Source organism: Phasianus colchicus, chromosome 3 (assembly GCF_987193195.1).
Source record: "Phasianus colchicus chromosome 3, bPhaCol1.hap1.1, whole genome shotgun sequence".
NCBI lineage: Eukaryota > Metazoa > Chordata > Aves > Galliformes > Phasianidae > Phasianus > Phasianus colchicus.
The window spans coordinates 14306251-14333171 of record NC_143438.1 but is presented as its reverse complement, the minus strand read 5'-3'; the positions used below and the strand labels follow the sequence as shown (position 1 = coordinate 14333171).

The 26921-nt window shown below is 49.8% G+C and overlaps 2 protein-coding genes across 3 annotated transcripts in view; one reads left to right on the top strand and one right to left on the bottom strand.

The window, feature by feature from the left end:
* Positions 1-16271, top strand: part of GMDS (GDP-mannose 4,6-dehydratase) — a 391195-nt gene extending 374924 nt beyond the window's left edge. For both annotated transcript variants that reach the window (XM_031589284.2, XM_090137013.1), the window contains exons 10-11: positions 14970-15038; positions 15362-16271. In XM_031589284.2, the coding sequence (XP_031445144.1) occupies positions 14970-15038; positions 15362-15424 (132 nt within the window). In that variant the 3' untranslated portion in view covers positions 15425-16271. The remainder of the gene's footprint in view (positions 1-14969; positions 15039-15361) is intronic.
* Positions 16272-17815: 1544 nt separating this feature from the next.
* On the bottom strand, positions 17816-25382 carry FOXC1 (forkhead box C1). Its single transcript, XM_090137011.1, has 2 exons — positions 23406-25382; positions 17816-23229 (listed from the first exon to the last, which is right to left on the bottom strand). The coding sequence occupies exon 1, from the start codon at positions 25149-25151 to the stop codon at positions 23469-23471; it is 1683 nt and encodes a 560-aa protein (XP_089993137.1). The 5' UTR covers positions 25152-25382; the 3' UTR covers positions 17816-23229; positions 23406-23468.
* Between the last annotated feature and the right edge of the window lie 1539 nt (positions 25383-26921).

Genomic DNA, 26921 nt, shown 5'->3' with positions numbered 1-26921 from the left:
GGATTTTTAATCCTATGGCCCAAAACCTCAGTCTTCACTACTGTGTTGTTTTATGCAGTTTTTTGTAAGATAACTGAAATAAACATGAGATCGGTTGTTGGCATTTCAAGCCGGAGGAGCATACATGTACATGTGTGGGGCTACAGGACTGCAGAATTTCTGCTTTAAATATTGAACTTGATATAAGGAACTAATGTATCAGAAGAAATATAGTGCAGCCAGTGGTGGCAGTTCAAGTAAGCAACAAGCAGCTTCTGAAATTTTGCATTTCCAGTACATGAATCTTGAACTAGCAGTGTCACAGGGAAGGGTGAATCTTTGCCATAAAGCTATTAAAACAGACTGCAGTAGTTCAGAGAATACTTAATTGGTGTTTCTCTTCTTTGCATATCACTTTTCTCATCAGCTCTAACACTTTTTTTCCTCCTCAGTAAACTTCTTTGCCTTAAAGGACTCATGAAGGAAATAATTAAAAAGTACAGAGAGGAAAACTGTCTGAGCAGAAGGGGCAGAAATCCAAGGTGCTTAGGGAAGTGCCTCAAACACTGTTTTGGATTATTAATTTTTTTCTTACTATTATTTTATGATGTTGTTTATGTTTAATTACTCATGTTTTCCTAACCCGTGTGACAGGCATAATTTGAAGAGCAATAGTAATGATCAAGCTGTGGAAGTGCCAGCCGCTGCCTACGTGCTCAGGCAAGCATAGAGCAGGCAGTGTCATCTCTTGATTAGATCTGAACTTCTTTTTCATGTTGATGAAAATGATCCTGACTGTTATTATTTAAATATAAGTGATGCCAAGAGGCGCTATAGGAAGTCAGAGCTCTCTGTTCACTCCCTATAAGGAATAGTAAGATCATAGGACTTCACTGCAGTATGTGCTCTTCAAATGTTTACTTTAAAAAGATAAAATTAGTTTATTCGGGTCTTTTTACTAGAAGCTTCCAGGCAGCACATCTATACCAATACAACTCTTTTTATTATCAGTGGACAGCATCAGTCTTAACATTTTCAAATCAAGCCGCAAGATCACAGACATTAGTAGTGTCATACACCGTGTGCTACAGTATTGTGAATCTCATTTGGAAGCTGGAGTACCATGCTGGATTGGGATTTTCTGGTTACTGCATCTTTGGGTTACTTCACGCTTCAGTTGTGTGGTACTGCAGTGACACATTGGAGGCAGCACTGCTGGACAGATGAGAGGTCATCAGAACATTAAGTCTTCTCAGGTTATTCAAATAATACATGGAGATAAAACTAATTTGTGGATATCTTAGCAATGGTTTGTAAAGGTAGCTGTTGCAATACGTTTGAAGGCTTTTATACTTCTTTTTTTTTTAAAGTGCATTGAATTGTGCACTACTAAAGCACTCCTAAAGGGAGTCTATAAAAAGGAGGGGAATCAACTCTTTAAAAGGGCAGATAACAGCAGGACAAGGGGAAATGGTCTTCAGTTGAAGGAGGGAAGATTTAGGTTGGGTATCAGGGGAAATTCTTTACTATGAGAGTGGTGAGGTGCTGCAACAGGCTGTCCAAAGAGGCTGTGGATGCCCCATCCCTGGAAGTGTTCAAGGCCAGGTTGGATGGGGTCCTGGGCAGCCTGGTCTGGCATTAAATGTAGAGGTCGGCGGCCTTGCATGTGGCAGGGGGGTTGGAGGTTTGTGACCCTTGGGGGTCCCTTCCAACCCAAGCCATTCTATGATTCTATGAAAGTGCTTTGATGGTCCAATTTCTTTTGGAGTGAAAAGGAAGTGAGGGGAAAACGAAAACCTGCTGCTGTTGGCTGTGGCATCATTGTGCTGCTAGGTCCTTCCATGGGAGTGATATAGTGAATCCCTGAAAGATAGTGAAGTGGAATAAGTTTGTTTGTTCCCTGAAGCCAGCTCTCGTCAAAATTGTATTAATTATTGTCCTTCTCATTTATTTTGTTTTTATAAACCAGAAAGCTCTGCAGTCCTGTGATTGCACATAAATCTCAGCTTTTTGACACATGAAGTTTTTGCTCTAATGTAGTATTTGAAGAGAAAGTCTTTGAAAAGAAGAATGTTAAATCTTTAGAGCACGGGAGACAAGTAAACCGGTAAACTCATGAGTCCTGTTACTCCCAGGTCAGTTATAGGGCCTGGAGGGGAAAGGTGGAGCAAGCAATAATCATTTTATAGCATTACTAGGGTAAGCATTTGGTTTGAGTGAGAGAAGCTATACAATAAAATCCAGAGACATAAGTAGAAATGAAAGTTTAGACAAGCAAGGAATATGAGATTGAATAAGTCACCTGCTGTGTCTAGGTGCTGTATGTCCACTCATCCTCAGAGCTGTTTACTACTGAGGGTCTGCATGCTCACCTCACAACAGCAAGGACGTACTTGGGGCAAATCATTTTTGGCCAGATATACTGTGATTTGAATACTTCGGCTGTTTAGTCTGTAATAAATCACACATTTTATCAGACAGAAGTGGTGGGATACAGCCTGGAGGCTCTTCCCCTTCCTCACAATCCAAGGTTTTGGATAAGTCTCCAAATCTTTGTGCTTCTCAGCTTTGTAAAATGGAGGTGGCAATGTGTTCTTGCCATTGTAATGTCATTACTGTTGCTTGATTCTATAAAATCTGTACTTTTCTTCTCTGTAGGTCCTCCTGTCATTGTAGTGCTGCTGTGGAACAGCTTTATTTTGTCTTAATGGTATTATGTCCTCTTGAAGTCTTGCTGAGGTTACAAGTGAAATAGTTGCCAAGATATTTATCTAGCTTTCTTCAGCTGATGGTTAGATTCTCAATAGGTACATGACAATTCTGTCATTCGTGGCTTTATGTGTTCACATATATTGCCTCTTAGGTTGGATTACATCAAACAAAGTAAACCAAACCACAAGGTTTATCTTTGACTTGCACTGGGAAAGAGCTGTGAGCTGCAGATGGATCCTAACAGGATAATCAATGAGGCGATACTTGACTTTGATAAATTTTCAGAGAAAAGCCATTTTTGTGCTTGTGCAGTGTAAAAAGGTCCCTTACCTGGTGTCCCTGTGCTGCCAGAGTGTGAATGAAAAATAGGATTTCTTGTCTGAGGAACGGCTCTTTCTTTTGTCGTGAAACTTGGCAGAAGACATACTGTGTGAATGGTCTCACGAGACACCTTCCTTGTAAGAAAGTGATGGATGAGGCATCTCACGTTTTATACATAATGCTGGTGAAAGCACTGGGCTATTCTGAGCTCGTGCCTCTTACTGTATGTGTCTGAGTAGTTTGCTTGTTCTTCAGCTGTGGAACTAAAGGAGGTTTGGCAGGTAGGGCAGGACCACTAGAAAATGCTAACTTTATCCCTTCTACAATGCTTATTCATATTTGATTGCTGCAGGGTGAAATAATGAAGAATTTTTTGGTAGCTGATCAAAAATTCCTTTCTTGTTTAATTGAAGGTGTTTAAGCTTAGAAGGTCATTGAGAGGACAGATTTAAAGAAGTGTTATTTGCATTTGGTGATGCTTTGGAAAGAAAGAGAGCGTGTTATACATGCTTTTAAAGTATATACGATGAATGTGCTGCCAAATCTGTGGAATTTTATAGGCAACTACTGTGAACATCAGTAGCAATAAATGAGTCTGGTTTTACCCCTACAGAAACTGGCACTGTAAGCTTTAGGAGATCTTTGTGCCTTTTAAAGCTTATTTCAACAAAGTTTCAGCCCTGTCAGCAAACCTCTGCTGTGCTAGTGGTACTTTAAATTGTCTCCCAAACCCTGCAACATTCTGCACAGTATTTAGAACCTGAACAAAAAGAAAGCTGGCACTTGTGTGTGCTGAAGAACCACTGAAAAAGGGGCAAGCCTGTAAAGATACATGGAGAACACCTGGAAAAATAATGGAAAAACATTCAGGGGAGAAAATAGCTATAGCACAAAAGAGGAGGGCAAAATCTCACTGGGAGGTAATGCATTTTGAGGGTAGGTGAGAGATGATGAAGGAATGCCAGGTTTAAGAGAGTGTTTGTGAGGAAGAGAATGATACTCAAAAGAGAAACAGGAGCTTAAATTCAAGAAAAACTGAGAGACCCCAGATTAGGAAAGAAAAATGTCTGAAAGTGAAAGGAGAAAAATGACATTTTATAGAACAACAAATGAGCCAAAAATGGGAAAGATTGAAACAACAAAGAAGGTGAGAGAAATTAAATTGACAAGAAAAGGGAAGGACAAAAGAGAGCAAAATACTTGGCTTATCTTTAAAAGAAAGGAAAAAAATCTTTATTGATTTCTTGAAAGATTTTACAATAGATTGCATGTTCGTTCTGAGAGACAGTGAAAGACAGAATAGGAAAAAACGTGATTGTTTTTTTCAGGCTTTTCTATGCAGGAAATCTAATAGGAAGTTGTTTTTATTAACCAAGATGAGAGAACACGCAACAGCAAACTACCAAGAATGTTGTGGAAAATCCAGTTATTTTTCCAGTCAGACAAGAAGGACCTGTGGCCATTGACCAGTAAGAGCCTAAGGCTCAAATTATTAAGCAGCAGGATCTGCTGGAATCTGCTTCCATCACAGGCAAGAAACATCCTGAACACCACATAGCTCATATTTGTAGCCATTCATTAATCACCTTTTTTCTGTTTTGTCTATCTAATCAACATGAAAAGTAGACTTGTTTGATTTAATTTGCAAATGTGAGACTAGTTAATTTTCTGGAGATACATCACTTGTTGGAATTGAGCAGTATTTTTCCAACATGACAGTCAGATTACACTGGCCACTATATAGGGGAGCCAGAAGCACAAACGTGTTGTGTAGACAAGGAAGTGTCTTTGGCAGAGTGTTTTGGGATTGATGATTGGGATGCTGCTAAATGTCTCAGGAGGGCTTTGTTGTGTTCAGGTTTGAGTTTCAAGTGAATGTCACGGAGCCCTGCTCTGTGGGGCATCATCTCTTCACATAGCAATGTGATAGCAACCCTCAACTAGTCTTGGTGACGTAGATGTGCACCCCAACTGTCTTTCATCCTGACTGAAAATGGCAGTATGCACAACATCTAACACAGATAGCCAAAAGCTTCAGATGCTTTGCAGGGAAAATGAAGTGAGCATGCTTCACAGTTCATTCTGAGTGACACTTCTTGGGGTTTCAAAAAAGGCAAGAGGAAGGGAAGTAAGTCTACCTTTCTACCAGATTTGCGCTTCCGAACTTCTAGAGGCTGCAGTGACTTGTAGAGCATCCTTTCAAAATCTGTAAGATACCATGGCAATATTCAGCCCACATCCCTAACACATTTGCAAGAGACTGTGAGACAGGGCAGGGGGAAGCATGCCTGTGTTTGCAGCGATAGCTTTTTTCATCTGTGAAGGAAATATTCAGCTGCCTACTTTGCTTGGACTTAGCAGTGGCCAGTGTTTTATCTTGGGAGTCTATGTTGAATACACATGCAGCATAGAAATACATTTGTTTACGGACAGGAAATGCATAAGGATTTTAATGGATAAAGCAGGAGTTTGAAGAGTTAAATGTGACCTGTTTTGTTGTGCACCAGTACCTGCAAAGGGTTATTCTTTGTAGTGTCCTACTTGGACTCAAACAGTAAAGCTTTCATCAAAGTAAATCTGATTATTTTGCACATGGTTTTCCTGAAAGGATGTTATGATTTTCTAGATGTTTGGTGGCTGGTGATAAATTAGGCTTTTATGATGTCATGTGAAAGGCCACTGCTTGGACTTCCTTCTCCATCAAGTGTGCTGAAGAATACGTTTGGGATGTACTCAGATTCAGAAATGATCCTACCTTGTTTTATAGTAACCCTTTTGCAGTTCATTGTTTGTTTTGTAAGTGGAAGAGCTTGGGCAAGGATTTCATCAGTTTCACAGACAGGAGCCCCATGGTATCCTGTCTTTTTCCATGGGTAACAAAGCCTCAGCTCATGAGCTCCTTTTAAACCTTTCACAGCTTAAATTCTTCCCATATATTGTGTCTTCAAAAGGGTTTCCAAATCTGATGGGGGTTTTAGTGAGAAATTGGAATGTGGTCAGTGGTTGGGGGAAGGTGATGTGCCCCATAAATTAGGTCAGGTTTATGACCATGCAGAGGGAGGCTGTTTCTAGAAAAAAGCCAGCAGTTAAGGGCAGTATGATGCTGTTTTGCCCAGAGAAGTGATAGCTCCATTCTTCACCCCACTTAGACCAAGGGAGGGAGTATTTACAACAGCAGGTTTTCCATCAATGAGAAATGACTAGCTACTCCATGCTACCTCTTTCATGCTTGTTAATCTGTACTGGGGAAGAAGATAGGAAGAGGGAAGTATCCATCCCCTCTCTGTCCTTTTCATCCATAGTCTTACTGTAGGTTTCAGAGTGGCAGAGGTTCATACATCACTATAAACATGGCAGGAAGGGAGTGCCATCTCTCCTGTCAACCCTGATTCACAGAGCAGTGAAATGAGCACTGAACACAGGTCAAATAAAGCAATTGCAGATCACATGTGGGTTAGAGTTTTCCAGTGATGTGTTTTTTAGATGAAAAATGACCTTTTGAGGAAATTAATGTAACTTTATCTTAAAAGACCTTGACTTTCTCAGATATGAATATTCTTAGGTGTAGTAAAATCACCAAAGCACCACACTCTGCAGTAGTGATATCCTGCTGATCACTAAATTGCTGCTTAATGTCCTGAAGTTACATAGATAAGTATTTGTAAGTAGAGTACGTACTCATTGTCCTAATGTTTATAGGTTTGTTGCTTATCTTCTGGTGTTCAACTGGCAATGAAAATTAAACCTACAAACACATACTTCATAATTTGTTATAAATGAAGTGTCTTTTCAGGGGAAGCAGAGAAGGAATTAAGTAGCCTAGCAGCACGGATTTGTGGGGTTATCTGTCTTCCTGTTCATCTCGATGTGTCAGTCAGTGAAGACAGCTAGCCCTGGGGGACATATTCCACTTCCAGTCAGAAATGCAACTATTACTGCACAATAACCCTGCCGAAATGAAACAGCTTTACAGAATGATTTCCCAGTGTTTTCGATAATGTAAAAAAGTAAGGAGTGATGAGAATAGTGATTGGAGTGATGAACAAAACTGTGAGAGCTGCATTCAGTAATTCTAAAGAAGCAAAAGCCTTCCCAGGCCCAGAAGTGGCAGGGAAAAGAGGAGAAACCTTCTTCTCTTATGTTGCAGCTGATCTCTACCCTCGCAGGTCCTGTTTTGGTGACATGAAGGTCATGCACCGCCATTCTCTCTGCCACCTGACAGCTTAAAGAAATGTGTTGGCATACAACCACCCCAGTGCCTTAGCTGGAAAGAGAAAATGCATGAATGTTTCTAAACTCCGTAATGTAAAAAAGGGTTATTCAGGGACTTCTTTATCCACAGGTTAGCATGAAGCACACAAGGGTTAGCTCACACCTCATTTCCTACAAGCAGCCTCACTAAAGGGCAGCAACAGCCAATCAGCGTTATACTGTCCTTCACTGGCATTTTCAAAGAGGGACTTCATTTTAAGGGATGTGAGGAACACAGAGCGTGTGATAATTATTTTGTATTTTAGCAAAATGCTTAAGGTTTTTAGCTGTGATTAATGTTTTTGCATGCGCCATATCAGAATTAGTGTGTTAATATGCCCAGTGCTAAGATCTGAACTACTGTCAGATTGGATATTAGGAAACATTTCTTCTCTGAAAGGGTGGTGAGGCACTGACACAGGCTGCCCGTGGGGGGGGAGGAGAGGTAGAGTAACCTTCCTTGGAGGTGTTCAAGAAATGTGTAGGGACATGGTTAGTGGGCATGGTGGAGTTTCATCAACAGTTGGACTAGATGATCTTAGTGGTCTTTTCCCACCTTAATGATTCTATGATTCTGTGACTATGATCTGTACAATGAATGACAAGAGGAGTGGTTTATCCTCCTTCACTCTCAGAGGCGCTCTGCTTATTCACCAACAAGTTTCTGTAAACTAAGAGCCACCTTATTATCTGAAAGAGCCGTGAGCTGAGGTTACAGCTTTGCTTCCATCCAAGCTGGGAACACCTTCCAGATCTTCCCAGGAATCTGGCATTGCCTTGGGGCAGATCAGGAGGAATGTAAGCCAGGAAGGAGTTTTGCTGTTCCCTGCTTCTGGGAGCACCCTTCAGCCTGCCCCATGGCTGGTCCTGGAAAGTAGCCATAGCCAGGCCTGCTGTGGGGTGCTCCACTCCTGATTCAAGGCGAGATCCATTACTGTCTTGTCGGGGATATCAGGCTGTAATTTGGGAGGGATTTGTCTGACTAAAGGGACAGCACTGGCTGAGATGCCTTCTCAGGCTTTGCTAGGTGCTGAAACACAAGGCCTGCACATGTCCTCCCCAGGCCGCCTGCCATGCCAGCCTGCTGCAGCCCTGCTGCCACCAAAGCCACCATGCCTGACCACAAGGCTGCCACAGCCCCTGGCCCAGCTGAGCTTTACGTGCTTTGTTATCGGTGCCAGTGGGTCGGGCAGAGCCACACTGATGGAGCCAAGCAAGGCGTCGCTGCCTGCTGCCCCTTGGCCCCGCTGATGGACGGTGCTGCCGAACTCCAACTTCCTGAGCAGGCCAGACGGATTGCTGTTTTCTTCTTGTCTCTTATCACCCCTGTCATTGCAGGAGAGGCCTGGCCTCGCTGCAGTTCATGCTGATAGGCAGCGGTGAAGTGGAAAAGGCACAGGAGGGAGGGGAGGAAAGGGATGTAGGGAGAAGGAGGAGGAGGAGGGAGACGATCCCTCTTGCTGTTATCATCTCCCTAATGTTTATTGCTGCACCAAGCTCATTTGCCTTAACCCTTTGGAAGCTGGTGACACTAAAGATTATCAAACAGATAAGGTAAAACCGCTGCTCTAACACCTGTGGAAAAGCAGGGATGGTGCCCAGGTTGTACAGACAGTGCGGCTGCGGTGCCCCTTGTGCTGGGTTGCGTGCCCTGGAGGTGCCCAGAGCCTGCAGCCTGTGAGGGCCCTCAGAAGCGCAGGTGCCCAGCGCCTCACAGTGTCAGCACGGCCCTCTGGTTTTCCTCTCCCTCCTCTTCCTTTCCCCTTGCCATGGGTTTATTAAAATTGGAGCTTTTCTGAGCAGGGTGGGGATTTGCACATGAAAACATGCAGGGGAAAAAAAAGAAAACGAAGTGCCTCTTATTGTGCCTCTTATTTTGAGTGATATTTTGTTATACATGAGTTTCAACCTATCGGTTGCTTTTTGCCTTTTGCCTTTTCCTGTGGTTCTTTGCAAACAATGCTGTCTTTCTGCTAAAGACTGCTGACCCAAGAGTGGAAAGCAGTCTGTTCATGCTGCATTAAAACAAATTTAGATCAGGAACCAAATTCACTGGCATTCCTCTATTCCCTCGGCACCCTGGCTGCTCCACAACTTTGCTTTTCTAAGAACAGAGGAAAGAAAAAGTGAAAACGGAGCGACACATTACGGCTCCTGTGAAATTCTTAAAGATGTTTACTGTGTTGTCACTAGCCTTAGGCATTGCTTATGGATGTGTTTTCTCTCCACTCTCCTCATATTTATTGTGGTGATAGGAGCCTATTGCTTTAAAATGACACGGTTTTTTTCCCGTTACTATAGATATTATACCAAACAGTACCCTTTGCAGACGTGGAGCCAGAACTCTCTGTACTTGCAGAGCAGGGCCCACAGCCCAGCAGGCGCAGTGCTTGTGTCTGGGACTCCTTCAGGGTGCTGCTGAGAGCTCAGCTCAGCTGGGCATTGGGTTCTGTACCAGCGAGAAGCACATTTTCAGGCTCTGCAGCTCCTGTCCAGTGAAGCCTGGCTGCTTTTCCTAACATTGCACTGGGAACAGCTCAACTGAAGTCACAGCAACTGCTCTCTGTCTTTGCACCACTGTTGGGACACAGCATGCCAGGGCCTGGTGGCAAGCAAGGGACTGGAGATATGCAGGCAGAACTGGGTGGTGACCTGCACATGCAGCCTTCTGTCACTGCAAGCACTGTAGCAAGGCTGTTCCCCTGCAGCAGCAAGGGGAATGACCTGTAGCAGAGACCCAGGAGTATGGTGCAGCAATGCTGTTACTGAGACATGCTCAATAAAACTTGCTGTGAAAAAAAACGCTACAAAAAGAGCACGAAAGGAGGCATTGTTTCATAAAATGAAGTTTGCTTTACTGAGATAAGAATGCAAAGCTGTAAGCTAATGTTGCTGGCTTCAAAAGTTGTTTATTAATTTTTCTTCTAATGGGACAAGTTAAAGGAAGGGTCTTAAGTAGGAGACGAGGAAAGTAAAAGACAAGCAGCATTTGCAGGAGACGTTTGCCTCTATAGTCTTGAAATCCTTCTTGACAAAACTCCTTGAGGAACAGTGCAAGACTAAACACGTAAGCCAGAGCCTGTGCTGAGCTGGGTCTGCACTCCGTACTTGTGGGAGCTCTGCTGTAACAAATCATCTTCCAAGCAGCCTTGCTGATTGTGAACCTAACCCTGGCCACTTTTCAGATGCAGTAAAACTGTTGTGCGCTTAGATCAAGTCTGTTTATTTTTAGAGGTAAAGCCTTGTCTCTGCCGCAGCGAATGGAGCTGGGCATGATTCCATCGCAGGTGTTTTACTGAGGATTCAGTCTGCATTTTATTCTGCTGTAGCAGCGAGCAAAAGCTGGCTCTCAGTGCTGGCTTAAGCGAAGGAACATTTTAAAGGCAATCAGCTGAGCTGTAGCAATTAAGGAAACCTTGGATTTCTTTCAGGCCACACTATCTCCTTTTTCTCACATTGTCTTGAAGCTTTACATTTTCAGCTAAGGCTAATTGAATGAGACAGTGATGCATTGCACGCTGAAACCAGATCAATCACTGCATGGCTCAAAATAAAAGCAGCGATGACACCCAGAACAAGAGCTTGGGAAATGTGATATTTACATCAAAATATTCTACATTTTTGTCTCATGGCTTTAAAACCTAATTTTAAAATGCCTCGACGCACTGCATAACAAATTTCTCCCTGCTTATCTGTCTGTATTGGTGTGCGTGCATTTGGACAGTGAAACTGAATCATAAAATCAGATTTAGTAATAATGAGGTATGTTTTACACAGTTAAGCAGCCTAACTTACAGGTGATAAGTTAGAGGTATAAAAAAAAAAAAAGAGGTAAAAGAGATCACACTGGATGAGCTCATTATTTTCTGCAGGAGACAGACATATGACAGGGAAGTGGATATAAAGGTGGAGGAGAGTTTACTGTCATATTCAGTACTGCTGTGTTTTCCACCTTCCTTCACTTTAAATATTTACCTGGATGCTGTTTCCAACTCTTAGACAGCTTCCAGGCAAAACCTGTCATAAGTATTCACTTATGCTAACTATATTTGCATGGAAAATAAGGGAATGTTCTTTCCAAAATGACTAACTGAGAGTGAAGACTTAGTTTTATCTTTGTGACCCGAGCACCGTAAGAACAACAGAAAGTCTTAATCGGTGTTTTCGGGTATGCAAACTCTCAGCTCAGTATCTAAATCCCTTGTGAAGTCAGAGGGCTTTGTTTTCCTGTCAGTTCATAAAGTGCAGCGCTGAGGACAAAGCTGTCCTGCGGGGGCACAAAGCACTGAGTGCAGTTGTTCCACCATTTCCACGCCACACAGGGATACCAGCAGCCCGCATTCAGCAGCGGCACCCAAAAACATCCACAACTTCTCCAGCGGCAGCTCACCTCTTCTTTCTTGGCTGTCTCAGCTGGTGGCAACTCCAAAAAGTGGAGCCCCAGCGCTGAAGAACCTACACACTTTATGGATCAGTGTGCCAGAGGTTTTTGGAATATATATATATATATTTTTGGAAGCCTGACAAATGCATCTCTGGTTTCAGCGAAAGACTGGGATAATATAAACAAGCAGTCACTCTGTTCCAAGAGGAGCTTTTTGTAATATTCTTATTTTATTGTAATTACCTTATTGTTTTCATATTATGAGCTACTTGTAGAAAAATACAGGAAACACGACTGTGATACAATCCTTTAATCAGGAATAGCTTTGTTCCAGTCTTCATTTCCATTCAGTGTTGAAACCTCGCCTAACAAGAACAAAACCAAGCCTTGAATTTAGATGTAATACAGCGTTAATACTGCGGTATCACGTAGCATTTTATCTCTGGACATGAGAACTTCTGTAAGAGAACCTTTTAAAAAGTTTATAAGGGTTATTTTGTCCACAAGGCTGTTTTGAAGTAAATCTTACTACAAAGTAGTGCTTCTCAAAAGTACATAAACTTCTTCAAGAGAGCCACTTAAAAATCTTTTAACCTGAATCAGCTGGGGAATTTGTATTATCATATATATTAAATCTTCTCTTTTCTCTCTCTCTTTTTTTTTTTTTTCCTTTTGCTTACAGATTATGCCAGAATGGATTTACTACATCATTGTTAAAGCATGTGAGCTTTTTAAGGAAAAAAATCCATTTTTTTAAAATACGTAAATAGATTTAATACACTGGTTATTTGTCTTATCCCTATGTGTGATCCCGTTCTGCAAATCATTTTATTACTGATTTCAAATCTTCCTCACCCACATCTTATTTTAACCTATTCAGCAGCCGAATGTTTATGTTTTTGAATTAAAGACTGGAATTAAGATTTTTAAAGCTGAACTGTTTTAACAAAAAGCATTTGTCCAAGAAAGCTAAAAGACTGCTCCCAAGCTGCTCGAAAGCAGAATGCAGCCACATACAGAAAGCAGCAGCAATTTGTTTGCTTTTCCCGGTCCATTTCTTAGCTGGAAAAGCAGTATCCTTGATAGGATCAGATTCAAAGGATATTTTTGCTACAAAGATTGTGGATGTGAAATTATTGCTTAAACAGCATTTCCAAAAAATGAAAACAAGTTTTATGATACGGCTTTTACGACTTAAAACGAGGTGGTATTAAAACACAACTTCTAGCTCGTGGCTCGAATTAGAACTGAATAAAAGGCAGTTGTTTTCATAATGAAATTATTATTTTAAGAAGGATTTCCTTGTTTGCAGGCACATACATACACACGTATTAATGTGAACTAAGCTGAACCCCAGATAAAAGGCATACCTCTGTGAGTGCGTTAGGGCCCGATCCAAATTTTATCAAAGTTAGTGGGAGCCTTTCTCATTTCAAACCAGATTTTGCAATCCATATTCACACGACCCTCTGGGGGATCCCTCAAGCTGACATGGTTTTACATGACTCGGCCCCAAATGTCTGCGGCAGTTTCTAACAACCCAGTACAGGGCTGCAGTAGGAAATCATTTAGTCTAATTTAAGGAAATCACTGCATTTTTATTTTCATATCATTTTGTTCCTATACATCAATTTACTCTTTTCTGAAGGCACACTGGAATGCTTTCAGCATAAAGACTGAAGTATTACAAACGCTGCCTGGAACAGCCTCAGCAGACGTGTTTGTTCCACATCCCCTTCTGCAATATTTCCTTTGGTGGATTTCCTCTGCTGCTGGAAGCGAGCTGTCTAGCTTTCTGCAACACAATTACAGAGAAGAATTTCCTACATTTTACTGCACAGGATGAGGTGATTTTGGAAGTTATCACAACCTGAACCACACTTGCACAAAAGACAGCAGCAGCAGGGTACAAAATCCAGTGTGCCTGTCAACTGCAATGTGTCCATCATAGAATCACAGAATGGCCTGGGTTGAAAAGGACCGCAATGCTTGCCTAGTTTCAACCCCCCTGCTATGTGCAGGGTCGCAGGCTGCCCAGAGCCACATCCAGCCTGGCCTTGAATGCCTCCAGGGATGGGGCATCCACAACCTCCTTGGGCAACCTGTTCCAGTGCTTCACCACCCTCTGTGTGAAAAATGCCCTCCTAAATTAACCCCAGTGTGTCCATCAGCCCCAGTGTGTCCATCAACCCCAATGTTCCCATCAGCCCCACCAATGGGCACAGTGTAGAGAAGGAGAAACCTGGCCCAGGCGTAGGGCAGAGCCCTGCCATTCTGCCACCATCAAGTGGAGACTCCTCAAGTCAAGGGCAATGGCAGCATTCAGCCTCAGCTTTGTAGTTCTGTACTAAGGTCTGTTTTGTTGCTCTCTAAACACACGCAGATATAATTTTGGTCTTTACTACAGAGAAACTAAACTTGCATGGAGAGATGACACTTTATTATAAACCATTGTATACAACTGCAAGTTGCAAAAGCCAAGTGGGTATTACAGGAAGATGCAGTCAGTTCCTTGGTCCTCATTTAGAGATGCAGTCACAGGAGGTTTCTCCTTGTTTAATGTTGCTGGTTTTGATGACCAGTTGTGGGATTGTTTTGGTGTGGTAGCACTTTTAAAAGCACTTAAACAGTGAAGTGAATATGAACAAAGTCTTGTTTTCTGTAACGGTTTTGAGATCATTTATTTTCATTTACGAGGTGTTTGGACTTTTCTTTCCATGGGGATGCTGGAAATTCTTAAGAAATTTAGATGCAGGCAATTCAAAAGCTGGCTGTTTACTACTGCTGCGTGTGGTTACCCATATTCACAACAGTCTTTCAGCATCATCTGTCTGTGATCACATTTTTATTTGAAAGAGAACAGTTGTCATGTTTGCTCTGTGATTTACATTATTTAAACAAGCAGGGGGAAAAGGAATTTGAAGCAGCTCATTCAATAGCATGACTAAGATGTATGACAACTTATTATAAAGCGTTCACCATTATAAGGCACATACACAACAACAAAGAATAACTCTTTTGCTCTGAAATAGCCTGGTGAAAGGATGCTGCCTCCTGGTGATTTATAGGCATATGAACTTCCACGACAATTACATTTTAAATATTTTGCCCTCAGAAGGCAGCCGGATCTGAGAGCCGTGCTCAGCCTGCGTGGATGTGTGCATCTCACCCGGTGCCCACCGACCGCTGGCTGCTGCTTCTGAGAGTTCCCCCAAGTTTCCTTCCTCAGACAGGTTGTGGCTGCAGCAGCACAGAGCCCAGCAACGATACTGTGCAGTGGGGAGAGGGAGACGTTCTCACAGTGATTTTCTCTTCTCCACAGGATTTCCTTCAAGGGGACTGTACCAAAGCCAGGCAAAAGCTGAACTGGAAGCCCAGAGTCACATTTGATGTGAGTGGGGGAGCTTTGTGCCTACCAGGGGTTCCTGTCCTCCAGGAGCCACCTGGCGTGGGAGGGTTTGGCATGTCAGTGACCACCCTGGGCTGTTGCTCCTTGGATGGCAGCAGCCACTTCAGCAGCATGTCTGACTTCACCCTGGGAAAGGAGTGTGTGCTCATGGAGGGAAGCAAAAGAGGGCACAAACAGGGGAGTACACAGGCAAGCACTGGAGGAGCCACGTCTCCTCCCCATCCCGCTGGGGGCTGGGGGCTCATCATGCTGCAGGGTTCATCCCTGACTCCAGGGCCCTCACCTGCCTTTCTTCTTCTTCACAGGAGCTGGTGAGGGAGATGGTGGACGCCGACGTGGAGCTCATGAGGAGCAACCCCAACGCCTGAGCCCGGCGGGACCCAGCCATGGCACAGCTACATGGGGGCCATGTTGGGGGCCACCCCCAACCCCGGTGGCTCTGTGCTAGCAGCCTGTGTGTACAAGGCCGGTTTTGTCCTTCCTCCATTCCCCCAGTGCCTCAGGCCCCACATCGGGGGCAGCCCCGCTCCTCCACCCAGGCCACCTTTGGTGCCTGCCGCACTACTTTACCTAGAGGAGCCATTGGCCAGAGAGCCCACCGACTTACTTTTTAATTAAAACTTGTCTTTCTATTACCTAATGCGACCTCCAGCGCATTTTTAGTACTTTCTCCCATCTGAATGCCAGCACCCCCCAGCAACAGCAGCAGCACACCCCCAGTGCTGCGTGTGCCCTCCGGTCCCTGCTCCACTGGATCCCCCTGCCTTCCTCTTCTGAGCACTCCTTGTTTTCCCTTCCTGCAGCTTCCCTCCACCCAGCGACCCATTTCCAGCACTTGAACTCTGTAAAAATTCAGATAACTCGATCTAACTTGCAGTGAAATCGCCTTTTGACCATGCCAAATTAATTCCTAATTGCTGGAATCGCTTTCAGATCAGGCAGAGGGGGTTTGCACGCACGCTTCAGATCTTCATTGCAGGGTGTAAGGGGTCACAGAGAGCCTTTTAGTCCTTCCCAGCCCCTCCTTCCCGAAGTACCTTCCCAGCCCTGGGGTTTGGATAATTTTTTCCCCCTTTTTTTTCCCCCCAGAATCATCTCATTCCCCACCCACCTTCTTCCTGCATACTATGATTAAACCTTGGACTGGAGCTTGAACCATCTCAAACGATGGCTTAAGAAATAAAAAATAAAAATAAAAAATAAAATAAAAAGAAACGTTTTGTTTTGTTTTGTTTTTAAAAAAAAGCAACTTCAAGGTGAGTAAATATTTTTGCACTCTTCGTGCCAAGGTGCCCGGGTTATCCAGAGGCCGCTGAGCCCATCCATTTCCCGTTGGTTTGGGATCTTCCACCACTGATCGTGGCCATCGCTTCAGCCAGGTGCCCCAAACACAAACGGGGCCATCCTGCAGCCGACCAGAGGGAGCTCTCATGGGGGAGTTGTGCTTGGTGCTGGATGGGGCACCGTCTTGCAGAAAACAGGGGGGGAGGCACGATGGGGGCTGCAGGGAGAGAGGGCTCTTTGTGCGCTCCGGCAGCTGCCAGAGATGCTATGGAAAATGTGTAGGGTGCTGTGGGGCATGGGGAAAGGGGATTACTGTGGCACAGCCCATTGGGGCCACTTTGTGCAGGTGAGCAGAGTGAGAGCCCGGGGTTGTGAGCTGCAAGAGTGGAGGGGGAGAGAGAGGGATGGGAGCTGCCCTGCTCCGCTCACTTTGAGTCACAGCACCCATGCAAAAGGCTATTGCTGGCAGATCTCCGTGGCACATGTAATAATATCAATTAATAATCATCATCATTTAAAGGGAAAAAAAGGAAGATAACTCAACCCTAAAGCACTTTCCCGACGACGTATTTCTGGGAACTATTTTTGCATACAGTGATGCCCTGGGATGTTCGCAGTAATATCGGCTTGCAGCCCCTTGTGCGTGTCGCCGGCGCTCCTTCGCCCTCGGTGTTGTTCTCTGCTCGCCCCAACCGCGCTGCGTTAGAGCCAGGCGGTGTTCAGCCTTTATACTGGGGCAAAAGGGGGGGAGCGGCAGACAAAACGGGTCCTAAACCAAAGGTTCCCTCAGGGCGATTTACAGTTCCTCTGCCAGCCGCGCTCTTCGCAACGACCACGGGATCACGTTTTAAAAACGGAACAAAGCAAAACAAAACAAAGTCATATAAAATAAAACAATAAAAAATAAAATCCAAACTCACGGCGACGTGAGCAGACGATCCCTCTATACGGAATCAATGCACCGCTCACAGACCCACGTTCCCAATGCCCGTTCATCGCCCAAGTCGGGAGCAGCGCAGCCCCATCCCTCCCTCCCGCACACCGTCGCTCCGACCGCGCCGTCGGGCGCATCGCGGCTCCGCGCAGCTCCGAGGGCGGCACACAGCTGAGCGCCCGGAGCCGCTCCCACGGGCGGCAGCGAACCGAGCCGGGCCGAAGGAGTGCTGCCGCAAAGCAAAACAAAACCAAGCAAAACAAAAAAAAGGCTTTCTTCTCTCTCTCTCTCTTCTTCTTTTTTTTTTTTTTTCCCTTTTTCCTCTTTTTTTTTTTTCCTTTCTCTTCTTTGGATTTTTTCTCTTTACTTTTTTTTTTTTTTTCCTTCTTCTTTTTTTTCCCCTCCCCCCACCTTCTTCCCCCTTTTTTCTTTTTGTCCCTTTTTTTTCACTTCTTTTTTTTTGCTTTTTCTTTTTTTAATTTTTTCCTCTCTTTTTGATCTTTTTTTTTTTTTTTTTTTTTTGAAGGAGGTTGGGAAAAGCCTTAGTCTTCCCTCTCCCGAAACCCTTTCCCCGGAGACACCCGCGGGTGCCCGTTCCCGCAGGCAGCGGCCCCACACGAGTCCGACCCCCCCTCCATTCCCGGGGATGGGGGGGCCGCTTCCCCACCGCCCCCGGCCCCGTCCGCAGAGCGCCGGGTTGTTCCCCGGAATCGCGGAGCGAAACCACCAGCGCCATCGTGAGGGTCAGAACCTCCCCCCTTCTCCTCCCTCCCCTCGGGGCCGGGGGTCGCGGTTTGTGGGGCGGGGGCCGCTCTCTCCCCCGTGCCCCCCCATTGAGCGCCGGTACTCCGCCGCTTGCAGACACAACAAACGCGGCCCGGAGCGCTGCGGCCGGCAGAGCTCCAACGTTTTGACGGGTGGAAGAAAAACATCAACAGATTCCTCGCAACGATCCGGTGCTGGGGGCGAGGGGGGGCTGCGGGCGGGGGAGAGGTCGGTGCGAGGCGGCGGGCGCTAATTGCGACCTTTGCTTTGTTAATGAGCCCGCTCCGGCCCCCCTCCACCCCCCCCTCCTTGCCCCGCGCTGCGCCGGCGCTGCCCGAACAGCGCTCTGCTCCGGGCGGCACTGCCAGTGCTGTTACGTTATCGTTCAGTGGGAAACGTTCTCCTTTTTTTCCCTTATTTCAGGTATTTATTAACAATAATGATAATAATAAACTCGAAGTCTGAACGCTTGGAAAATAAACTACAGGAACAGAGAGGGGCAACTCTACGGCGTTTCTCTACCTCGAGCCCTTCTGCTCCGCCGCTGTGCCGATCCGACCTCGGTATCCATCGATAGATGAATATACAACATCATATCGTACAAAAATATCCCGAGTGTCATCATTTGTTCTTTCTTTTTTTTTTTTTTTCCTTTCCCGACTGGAGGAAATTCGGCTATTTTCAGAGCTAATGGCTCTAAACGTGTCGGTTTTCCTGCGTTCTCCCCAGCGGCGGCGGCGAAAGGAGGAGGGGGGATTCCAGTCGTGCTCTCGTTGTTGGCGGTGTCATTCCGCTACGCGCAGCCCCGACCCCCGGCGCAGGTAGGGCCGCTCCCGGGCGGCCCCACGCACAGCTCCGCTCTGCCCACCCAGAGCGCCCCGAGCTAAGCTGATTGAGGTGGCAGAAAACTGCCGACCTCCCCATTCCCACGCAGCCCACGGGCCGCCAGCCGGGTCCGCCTTTCCTCCACTTCCCCACGCTTTCTAATATCTCTTATTTTTGCCGCACGCGAGTATCGAGTGAGGTTACAAGCCGAGCGAACCGCGGGCGACTCTCGGTGCCGAGGGGAGTCCCTGCTCCGCACGCCGTTCGCACCCCGGGGCCGCTCGCGGGGCCTTTGCCCGGTGCGGAGCTGCGGCCGCCCCGACTCAGAATCGCTCCCCCCCTCCGCTGCCATTGTTCCGCGCTTGATAAAAAACAATCGCTCGTTAACCCCCGCCCTCCCCCCGGCGGCGGTGCGCTGGGAACGGCGGCATCGCCTCCCCTGACCCCCGTCTCCTTTTCTGTCTTTCTGTCCCCTGAAAAATGATTCCGCGCGCTCTGATTGAATTTTATTCCTTCCTGACCTGGCCCGGTTTTATTGCATGGACACCATCAATCTTGACCTAACACGACGTTTGTTTACGGCTTTGGAAAGAAGCGAATGGCTTTATGAGCGCCGCCGTCATGAAGTCGGGAGGGCTCCGCGCACCGCGGCACCGCACCACCTTCGGGGAGGACGCGCCGTCGGACAGGAAAAGGAGAGGGGGAAATAAACGGGGGAGAAAAAAAAAAAAGAAACAAAATCCACGCGGGAAGGGCGAGGGGATCCTCCCGGCACGTGGGCTCGGGTCGAGGTCCGGCGGACTAAAACTCGCGCAACCTGCTCTGCGCGCTGCCCCACTGTGCTCCTCTGCACATCACCTGCGCGCCCGCGCAGCGACCACTCGGCCTCAGGCGCCCCGACGGCACCGCAGCCGACCCTGCTTTCTGCTGCGCGCCTCGCAGTCCTTCCAAAAAACCGCGCATATTAAAATAACCGAGCCGTCGGGCAACCGAGGGGGAACGGTGCGACTTCGCCGACATTTAAATGACCTCGCACTGAGATTAATTGAAAGCTAACGTTCAATTAGCGGTTATTCCCGAAATCGGTGATTTCTGACCGAAGATGCGGGAACATCCGTCCCCACGAGGCGCGCAGGTCGCTCTTCTACTACCGGCGCGCGGGTCCGGCGCTCCGCTCCTGCTCACGCCGTGAGGATGACACAGGGAACCCCGCGCATCGTTACCTCGCGTTCCTCTTCACGTGGGCCCCGGCCCGTCGCCGCCGCTGCCCCCTGAGCGCAACAAAAGCGCCAGGCAGCGCAAATCCAACCGCGCTCGCCTCAGACAGTGCCGTTTTGTGGGGACACGCACAGAGGGCAGCGTGCAACCGGAGTGCAGCCTGGAGGTCACCCATCGCGCCACGGAGCTGCGCTCTGTTTTGAAAATACGGCCGTGCTCACCTCGGGACTATTTCCATGAGATTTCAGAAAGGGCCCCACTTTCGTAAAACGCACGTTTGGTAACACTCCCCGTCAGGCCTCCAGCCGCGACACAAACAGTCGCACCGTGTTCTCCCTCTGACAGGGGCCACAGAGGTGGGGAAGGGCTTCAAACCCACATCTTTTCTGCAGTGTGCTTCCCCATTGCTTTTGGTTGTGATCTTTGCAGAACATAATGCAAACTGTCACTCGCTTTAAGAAGAAACTCTATGGAGGAAATTCGGGCAGAGGGAAGAATATTCCTCTTCTGCCGGGGGGGATTCAGACCTCACATTCCCCTCAAGTTCGGTGACAGATAATTAAACACAAATAAGAAACCACCGCGGCCGGCCAAACGGAGCGGTCTCTCAAATTAACAACAACAGTTTTAAGGCGAGATTTTTTCTTCCCTTGGACAACATGCAAGGCAATAGCTTTGAGATTCGGCTCAGGCTGAAACACAGCATGGAGCTGCACGCTGCCCCCTCACCCGCGGACTGCCCCGCGGCAGAACAGGGCCGAGCGGCCCCGTCCCTCTGCCCGGCACCACAGGGACTTCGCGGGGAGATGCGCGTTGCGCGCAGGGTCAGACGGCGGTTCCGTGGTGATGGGGCAGGCCCGGTTCTGAGGGGAGACCCACGCAGAACCCGCGCAGCGCCATTTCCGTTCTCCGCGTTATGGTTCTGTGCGGAGGGGGGAGAAAAAAATAATAATAATTAACAAAAATAAATACGAAATAACGAACCCCGCGCGTGCCTTCTGCTGTGCCTTCCCACAGGACCTTCGGGAGGGGGAGAGTCGCCAGAAAGAACCGGGAACCCGGCGGGACGTGTCCCTGCCCCCCGCGCAGGGACAGTGGAAGGTACGGGCGGCACTCGTTGGAACGCCTCACGGCCCCGTTCTCCCCCGGCAGAGCAGCGGCACGAAACGAGCCCCACTCTCGTCGCTGTTTGTTACCCCCGCCGCTGAGAAAACCGGGGGTGCGGGGAGATCGGTGTTTCTTAGCACCGAAAATACCGCGCAACCATTACATGCAATCGCCGCTCTGCCCTCCCCGCGCCTTAACTTTGATTTTGGCGTTCAATCTCGAGAGAAACACCGATTCCACGCAGGCTCCGCGGGGACAGACCCCGCTCGCCGTCGGAGCTTCATTTTGGGAGGAGAAAAGGGAGAAAACAGGAGCGGGGTGCAGCGCACGGCCCTGGGAGCGGGGGTCCGCCATCAGAAACGGCCCGGAGCGCTCCGCTCCATTTCTCCTTAGCTCCAGCGATAACACAACGGTGCGGCGGGGCGAGGGGGGGGAAGGAGGAAGGGGGGCTTTTCGGACCCAACTCAACAAACACATAGATAGAAATAGGGCCGATAATTTCTTCACTGGTACTATCACAGGAAAAACAAAATAATATCAAAGAATTACACAAAACAATTTAAAAGACAGTGAGCTGTTTAAAGAAACCGATTTCTAGGCAGCTTTATGCAGTAACTCCCTAAGTCGGTGTGCTGAAGGTGCGCTGTGATTATCCCTGCTCCGGAGAGGAAGAGCTGCCCAAAAGCGGGGCAATGAGGTGAACACCTCTGTATTTATTTACAGTGCAAACTCAGCAATGCGGCAGCAATTACTGCTGAGTGTCGCCTCCTGATAAGAGGCGCTGATAGGAAACGGCATTATCTTGCGAGCAAACTTTAGGCCTTAAATATCTGCAATCGAATCGCCTTCTCCCCAGGTCTGACTGACAGGGCACAACCTTTCAACTTAATGAATTTATGGCACTTTGGTGGCTGTTTGCAAAGGGGGAGGCGATCCTCAATGCCCGTAGGTTCTTAATTGCAAATTGAGCAGAAGGTGACATTCCTGCCCGGACAGAATGTCAGTCTGTGACCCATTCGTCTACGGTGGCCGTGGAAATATACTTTTTCAGGTTTAACGAATAAGGAGGCAGGAGAAAGACGAAAAAAAAAATAAAAAAAAAAGTTAAACGCTACATAGGAAAAATTTTCCCCTGCAACTTTTCCTAAACAGATCCGCAGCGAAGCAGTGGGGCCATCCCAGCGGAGTGGAAAGGTCCCCAAAGGACAGGAGCTGGGCAGAGCCACGGCGGTGCGACCCAGCCCTTCGTTCCCTTTCGGAGATCAAGCGCTGCTCTACGGGAGCGGCCCCGCTGCCAACTGCGCAAAGCAGCGATTTCTGCCCACGGTACACTTAAGAAAACACACGTTGGAGACTATCAGCCATCTAACATCCACCGCGGGGTTTAGAAACACACGCGGTGCGTTTCTAGAAATAAATACGCGAGCCTTCTTTAAATAGAGATCCATACGCAAATCCCGTTTACAAATAAAGGGGTAACGTGTAAGGGCCGCCCCGTGTGCGTGCACCGACAGCAGCGCAGGGACCGGGCCGGGGCCGCACCGCCGCTCTCGGCCATTTATTGCGGAGAAAACGCGTTTGTTTGCTCGCCAGCGCCGAGCAGCTCCGGGAGGGGTTTGTTCCCAATGTATGGAGCGAGCCGAGAGAGGGGAACACAGCGCGGAAGGGACAGAAATGGGATTTTCGGACCTGGCGGTGCCCGGGATTTGCGCGGAGGGGACGCGCAGTGCCATCGCCCCGCGGAAGCCACGGAACCCTTCTCTTTCCCTCTCAAAGCAAACCGTGAAAGTATGCAGACGTGGGCAGGGTCATTCCAACTGAACGGTAATTTATTAATAAACAAACAACGCGATACCTTCGGGATATTTTCAACGAAAAAAAAAAAAAAACAGGAAAAAAATATTGATAGAATAAGATTAATACAGTTTCCCTTTTTTTTATATAGAGTGAAAAAAAAAAAATATCAGCGTTTCAGTCCGTGTTAACGACACTTCTCAGGGAAGGGGAAACACTTTGTGGCGTTTGGTCCGCACCATCCAACTACAAATTAAAAATAAATTACTATGTGGCAATTTACACTTTCAAACAAGTCCTTGTCCGGGGGGGAGGGCGGGGGGGGGGGGTGCAGAAGCGGGGCGCGGCGATACCTCACGGGACGGGGCGCGGGGGGAGAGCACTGCTGGGAAGCGATCAACCAAAAAAAAAGCGACACTTACGTGGGAGCGGGCACCGCCGTCCTCTCACCGCCCCGCACGCGGGCGGCGGGCGGCGGGCCGCGCTCAGAACTTGCCGCAGTCGTAGACGAAGGCCCCGGAGGCGCGGTACAGCGGCTGGCTGCCGGGGAACGCCATCTGACAGCTGCCACCGCCCCCCGCTCCGCCGCCGCTCCCCGCGTTGCCGCCGCCTCCTCCGCCTCCGGGCGAGGCGCTGAGCCCCATCCGCGGCGCTTCGAAGACGTCCCGCGGACCGGCGGCGAAGCTCTGCTGCGGCCCCGCGTAGCCCAGCTCCCCCGCCGCCGCCGCCGCCGCCGCCGCCGCAGCCGCCTGGTTGAGGTACCAGGAAGCCAAGCGGCCCTGGTGCGGGTGCGGGTGCGGGTGGTGCCCCTCCTGGTGGCCGCCCCCCGCCCCGCCGCCGCCGGGGCCGCCGCCGCCGCCGGGGCCGCCGCCGCTCCCCGCGCCGCCGTTGGCCGCCCCGCCGCCGCCCCCTCCGGGCATGGCGTAGTCGGGCAGCGGTTCCTCGGCGGGGCTGGCGGCGGGCAGGTGGCCGCCGGGCCGCTCGTTGCCCCCCGCCGCCGCGTACAGGCTCATGGCCTGCATGTTGCAGTGGTAGGAGCCGGCGGCGGCGGCGGCGGGCTGGCCGCAGGGCGAGCCGTACACCGCGGAGCTGTGGCCCGGAGAGTAGGCGCCGAGCGAGAGGGCGGGCGGCAGCGAGCTGCGCGGGGCGGCGGCGGCGGGGGGCAGCAGGCCGGCGCCCAGCTCGGCCGCCTGCGGGGAGCCCCGCAGCGAGGTCATGATGTTGTCCACGCTGAAGCCCGGCCCGTGGTGGTGCGGAGGGGGGGGAGGAGGAGGAGGTGGAGGAGGAGGGGGAGGCGGCTCGGGGCCCTCCATGCCGAGGGAGCGGGCGGCGGGGAGCGCTCCGCCGCGGGGGCTGCCGCCGCTCGAGAGGCTGCTGCTGCTGTCGGGGCTCTCGATCTTGGGCACGGCGCCCAGCGGCGGCGCGGCGCCCTGCGGGGACACGGCCTGCGGCGGGGAGGCCGTGCCGTTCTCCGTCTTGATGTCCTGGATGCGCACCGGCGGCGGAGCGGCCCCGGCCGCGGGAGGGCCCCCGCCCTCGGGCTCGGCGCCGGTGGCGGCGGTGGGCGGCGGGCGCGACGGCTGCGGGGCATGGTCCTTGAGGTGCAGGCGGTCCTTCTCCTCCTTGTCCTTGACGGCGTCCTTCTTCTTGAAGCGGCGGCGGCGGCGCAGGAAGCTGCCGTTCTCGAACATGTTGTAGGAGTCGGGGTCCAGCGTCCAGTAGCTGCCCTTGCCGGGCTTCTTGTCGTCGCGGGGCACCTTGACGAAGCACTCGTTGAGGGACAGGTTGTGGCGGATGGAGTTTTGCCAGCCCTGCTTGTTGTCCCGGTAGAAGGGGAAGCGCTCCATGATGAACTGGTAGATCCCGTTGAGGGTGATCTTCTTATCGGGCGCGTTCTGGATGGCCATGGTGATGAGCGCGATGTAGCTGTAGGGCGGCTTCACCATATCCTTGGGCTGCGGCGGCGGCGTGTAGGGCCCGTAGGCGCGGGCCATGCCGGCGGGGTACTGCTCGTGGGCCGGGTGCGAATACACGCTCATGGGGGCCGGCATGGCCGCGTAGCCCCCGCCGGCCGCCGCCGCCGCCGCTCGGTAGTAGCTCTGCTCCCCGCCGAGGTACGGCACCACGCCCAGGGAGTTGGGGCTGGACACGGAGTAGCGCGCCTGCATGGCCGCCCGGCAGCCGTCCCCCTCCCTCCCTCCCGCCGCGGCGAGCAGCGCGGCCCTTCCCCCTCCACCCTCCGCCGCTCCGCGGGGCCGAGCAGCGCCCGGCGGCCGTGCGGCACCCCCCGCCCCTCCCGGCGGAGCGAGGGACGGAGGCGCCGGGCTCCGCTCTCGGTCTGCTCCGCGCGGGGCGGGGGGGAGGTCAAAAAATCGGGGAGGGGGCAAAAAGGGCTGCGAAAAAAGAGAAACGGGGGAGGGAAAAAAAAAATGAAAAAATGAAAAAAAAAAAAAAACAACAAAAAACCAGCAATCGCAGCGGAGAAGGCAGCTCCCAACGCAGGAGGGGGATTAAGGAAAGAAAACCTTTGCGACGCAGCTCCCGGCTCCGCGTTCCGCAGCGAGCTGTCTGCAGCGGGGACCCGGCTCGAGGATGGGTTCTGTGGGGCTTTTTGAAGCGAGCAGCAGCAGGAAAAAATCCACCGTCCGCTCCGCCGGCGGAGCTCCGCGCTTTCTCTCCTCTCTCTTTTTTTCAGTCTCTTTCTCGGTGCCGGGCTGCGTTGGGACGCATCGGAAAAACTCCTGAACTTTTGAGCATCCGTCACCGCCGCGAGAACTTTTTTACGCACTTACGGTTTTCTCCTTTTTTTTTTTTTTCTTTTTTTTTTTTTCCTCCCCTCTCTCTCCGCTCTCTCTCTTGCTCTCTCTCTCTCTCTTTTTTTTTTTTCTTTTCCTCCTTTTGCAGCGGCCCGGCCCCGCCCCGCCGAGTCCGGACGGCCAATGGGGGCCGGGAAACACCCGCGGCTCTGAATGAGGAGGGAAAAAAAACGCGACCGGGCTGAAAAAAAAAAAAAAAAAGAGACGGAGGGAAAAAAAAGAGAGAGAGGGAGAAAGAGAGACGGGAAAAGAGCTCCCGCGCAGCGCCGGCAGCCGCGGCTCTCGGCTACGGCCACACACGCCGAGCCTGGGGCTTGCGCGGGGTCCCGTCGCCTGCGCGCATTTTGCGCGCGCGCGGGGGGGTCTGCGCCAAGACCGTGTGAGCGCCCACCCGTGCGCCGTACGAGCGCGGACAGATTCATGCGTTTCACCGATGCACACACACACGCGGAGCTCTCCGCCACGCGTGTTTCTCCCCCTCCCCTCAATTCATTGTTATTATGTTCTCTGCTCGCCCCCCGCTTTCCCTCAATTTGTTATTATTATTTTCTCTGCTCACCCCCTCCCTTTGGCCTTCCCCCCTCCTCGCACCCCGGATCCTCTCCCTCTCCCCACGCCCGTGGGGGGACAACCCGCGTGGTGTGCGGACGCGGTGCGGTACGCGGCTCTGCGCATCTTGGGGTGACCCTGCGCGGAGCACGGGGTGCGGCTTTTGTGCCCCACTGCGGTGCCGTTTCCCGCTCCGTGTGTGTCAGGTGTGTGTCACGGGAACGAAAAGAAATAGGCGCGGGAAAGGGGATGCTCCTGATATCGTTTGGCCGGACCTCGTAGCTAGAATTGATTCGTATTGCTGCTGCCTTTGTTGAAATGTCTAAGAGCGTATATGGGCTGTAACGGGATGTTGGGAATAACTCTTCAACGGGAGCGCAGAGGCGGTGAGGGGTGAGGGCTCGGTTCGTTCTTTTCCAGCATCCCCCTCCCTCTCCCTGGTCGTTGCTCCATCGGAGCGAGGAGGATTTCATTTCGCCGTTTAAACCCGGGAGAACCGCGTCCGTGTCCTGCGGGGCAAGTCTCGGCAGCCCCGCGGGGAAACGAAGCCCATCCCGCTGCCCTCGGCCGCTG

Coding starts and splice junctions, on each gene's coding strand:
- FOXC1 (XM_090137011.1), bottom strand. CDS start 25,151: ATGCAGGCGCGCTACTCCGTGTCCAGCCCCAACTCCCTGGGCGTGGTG.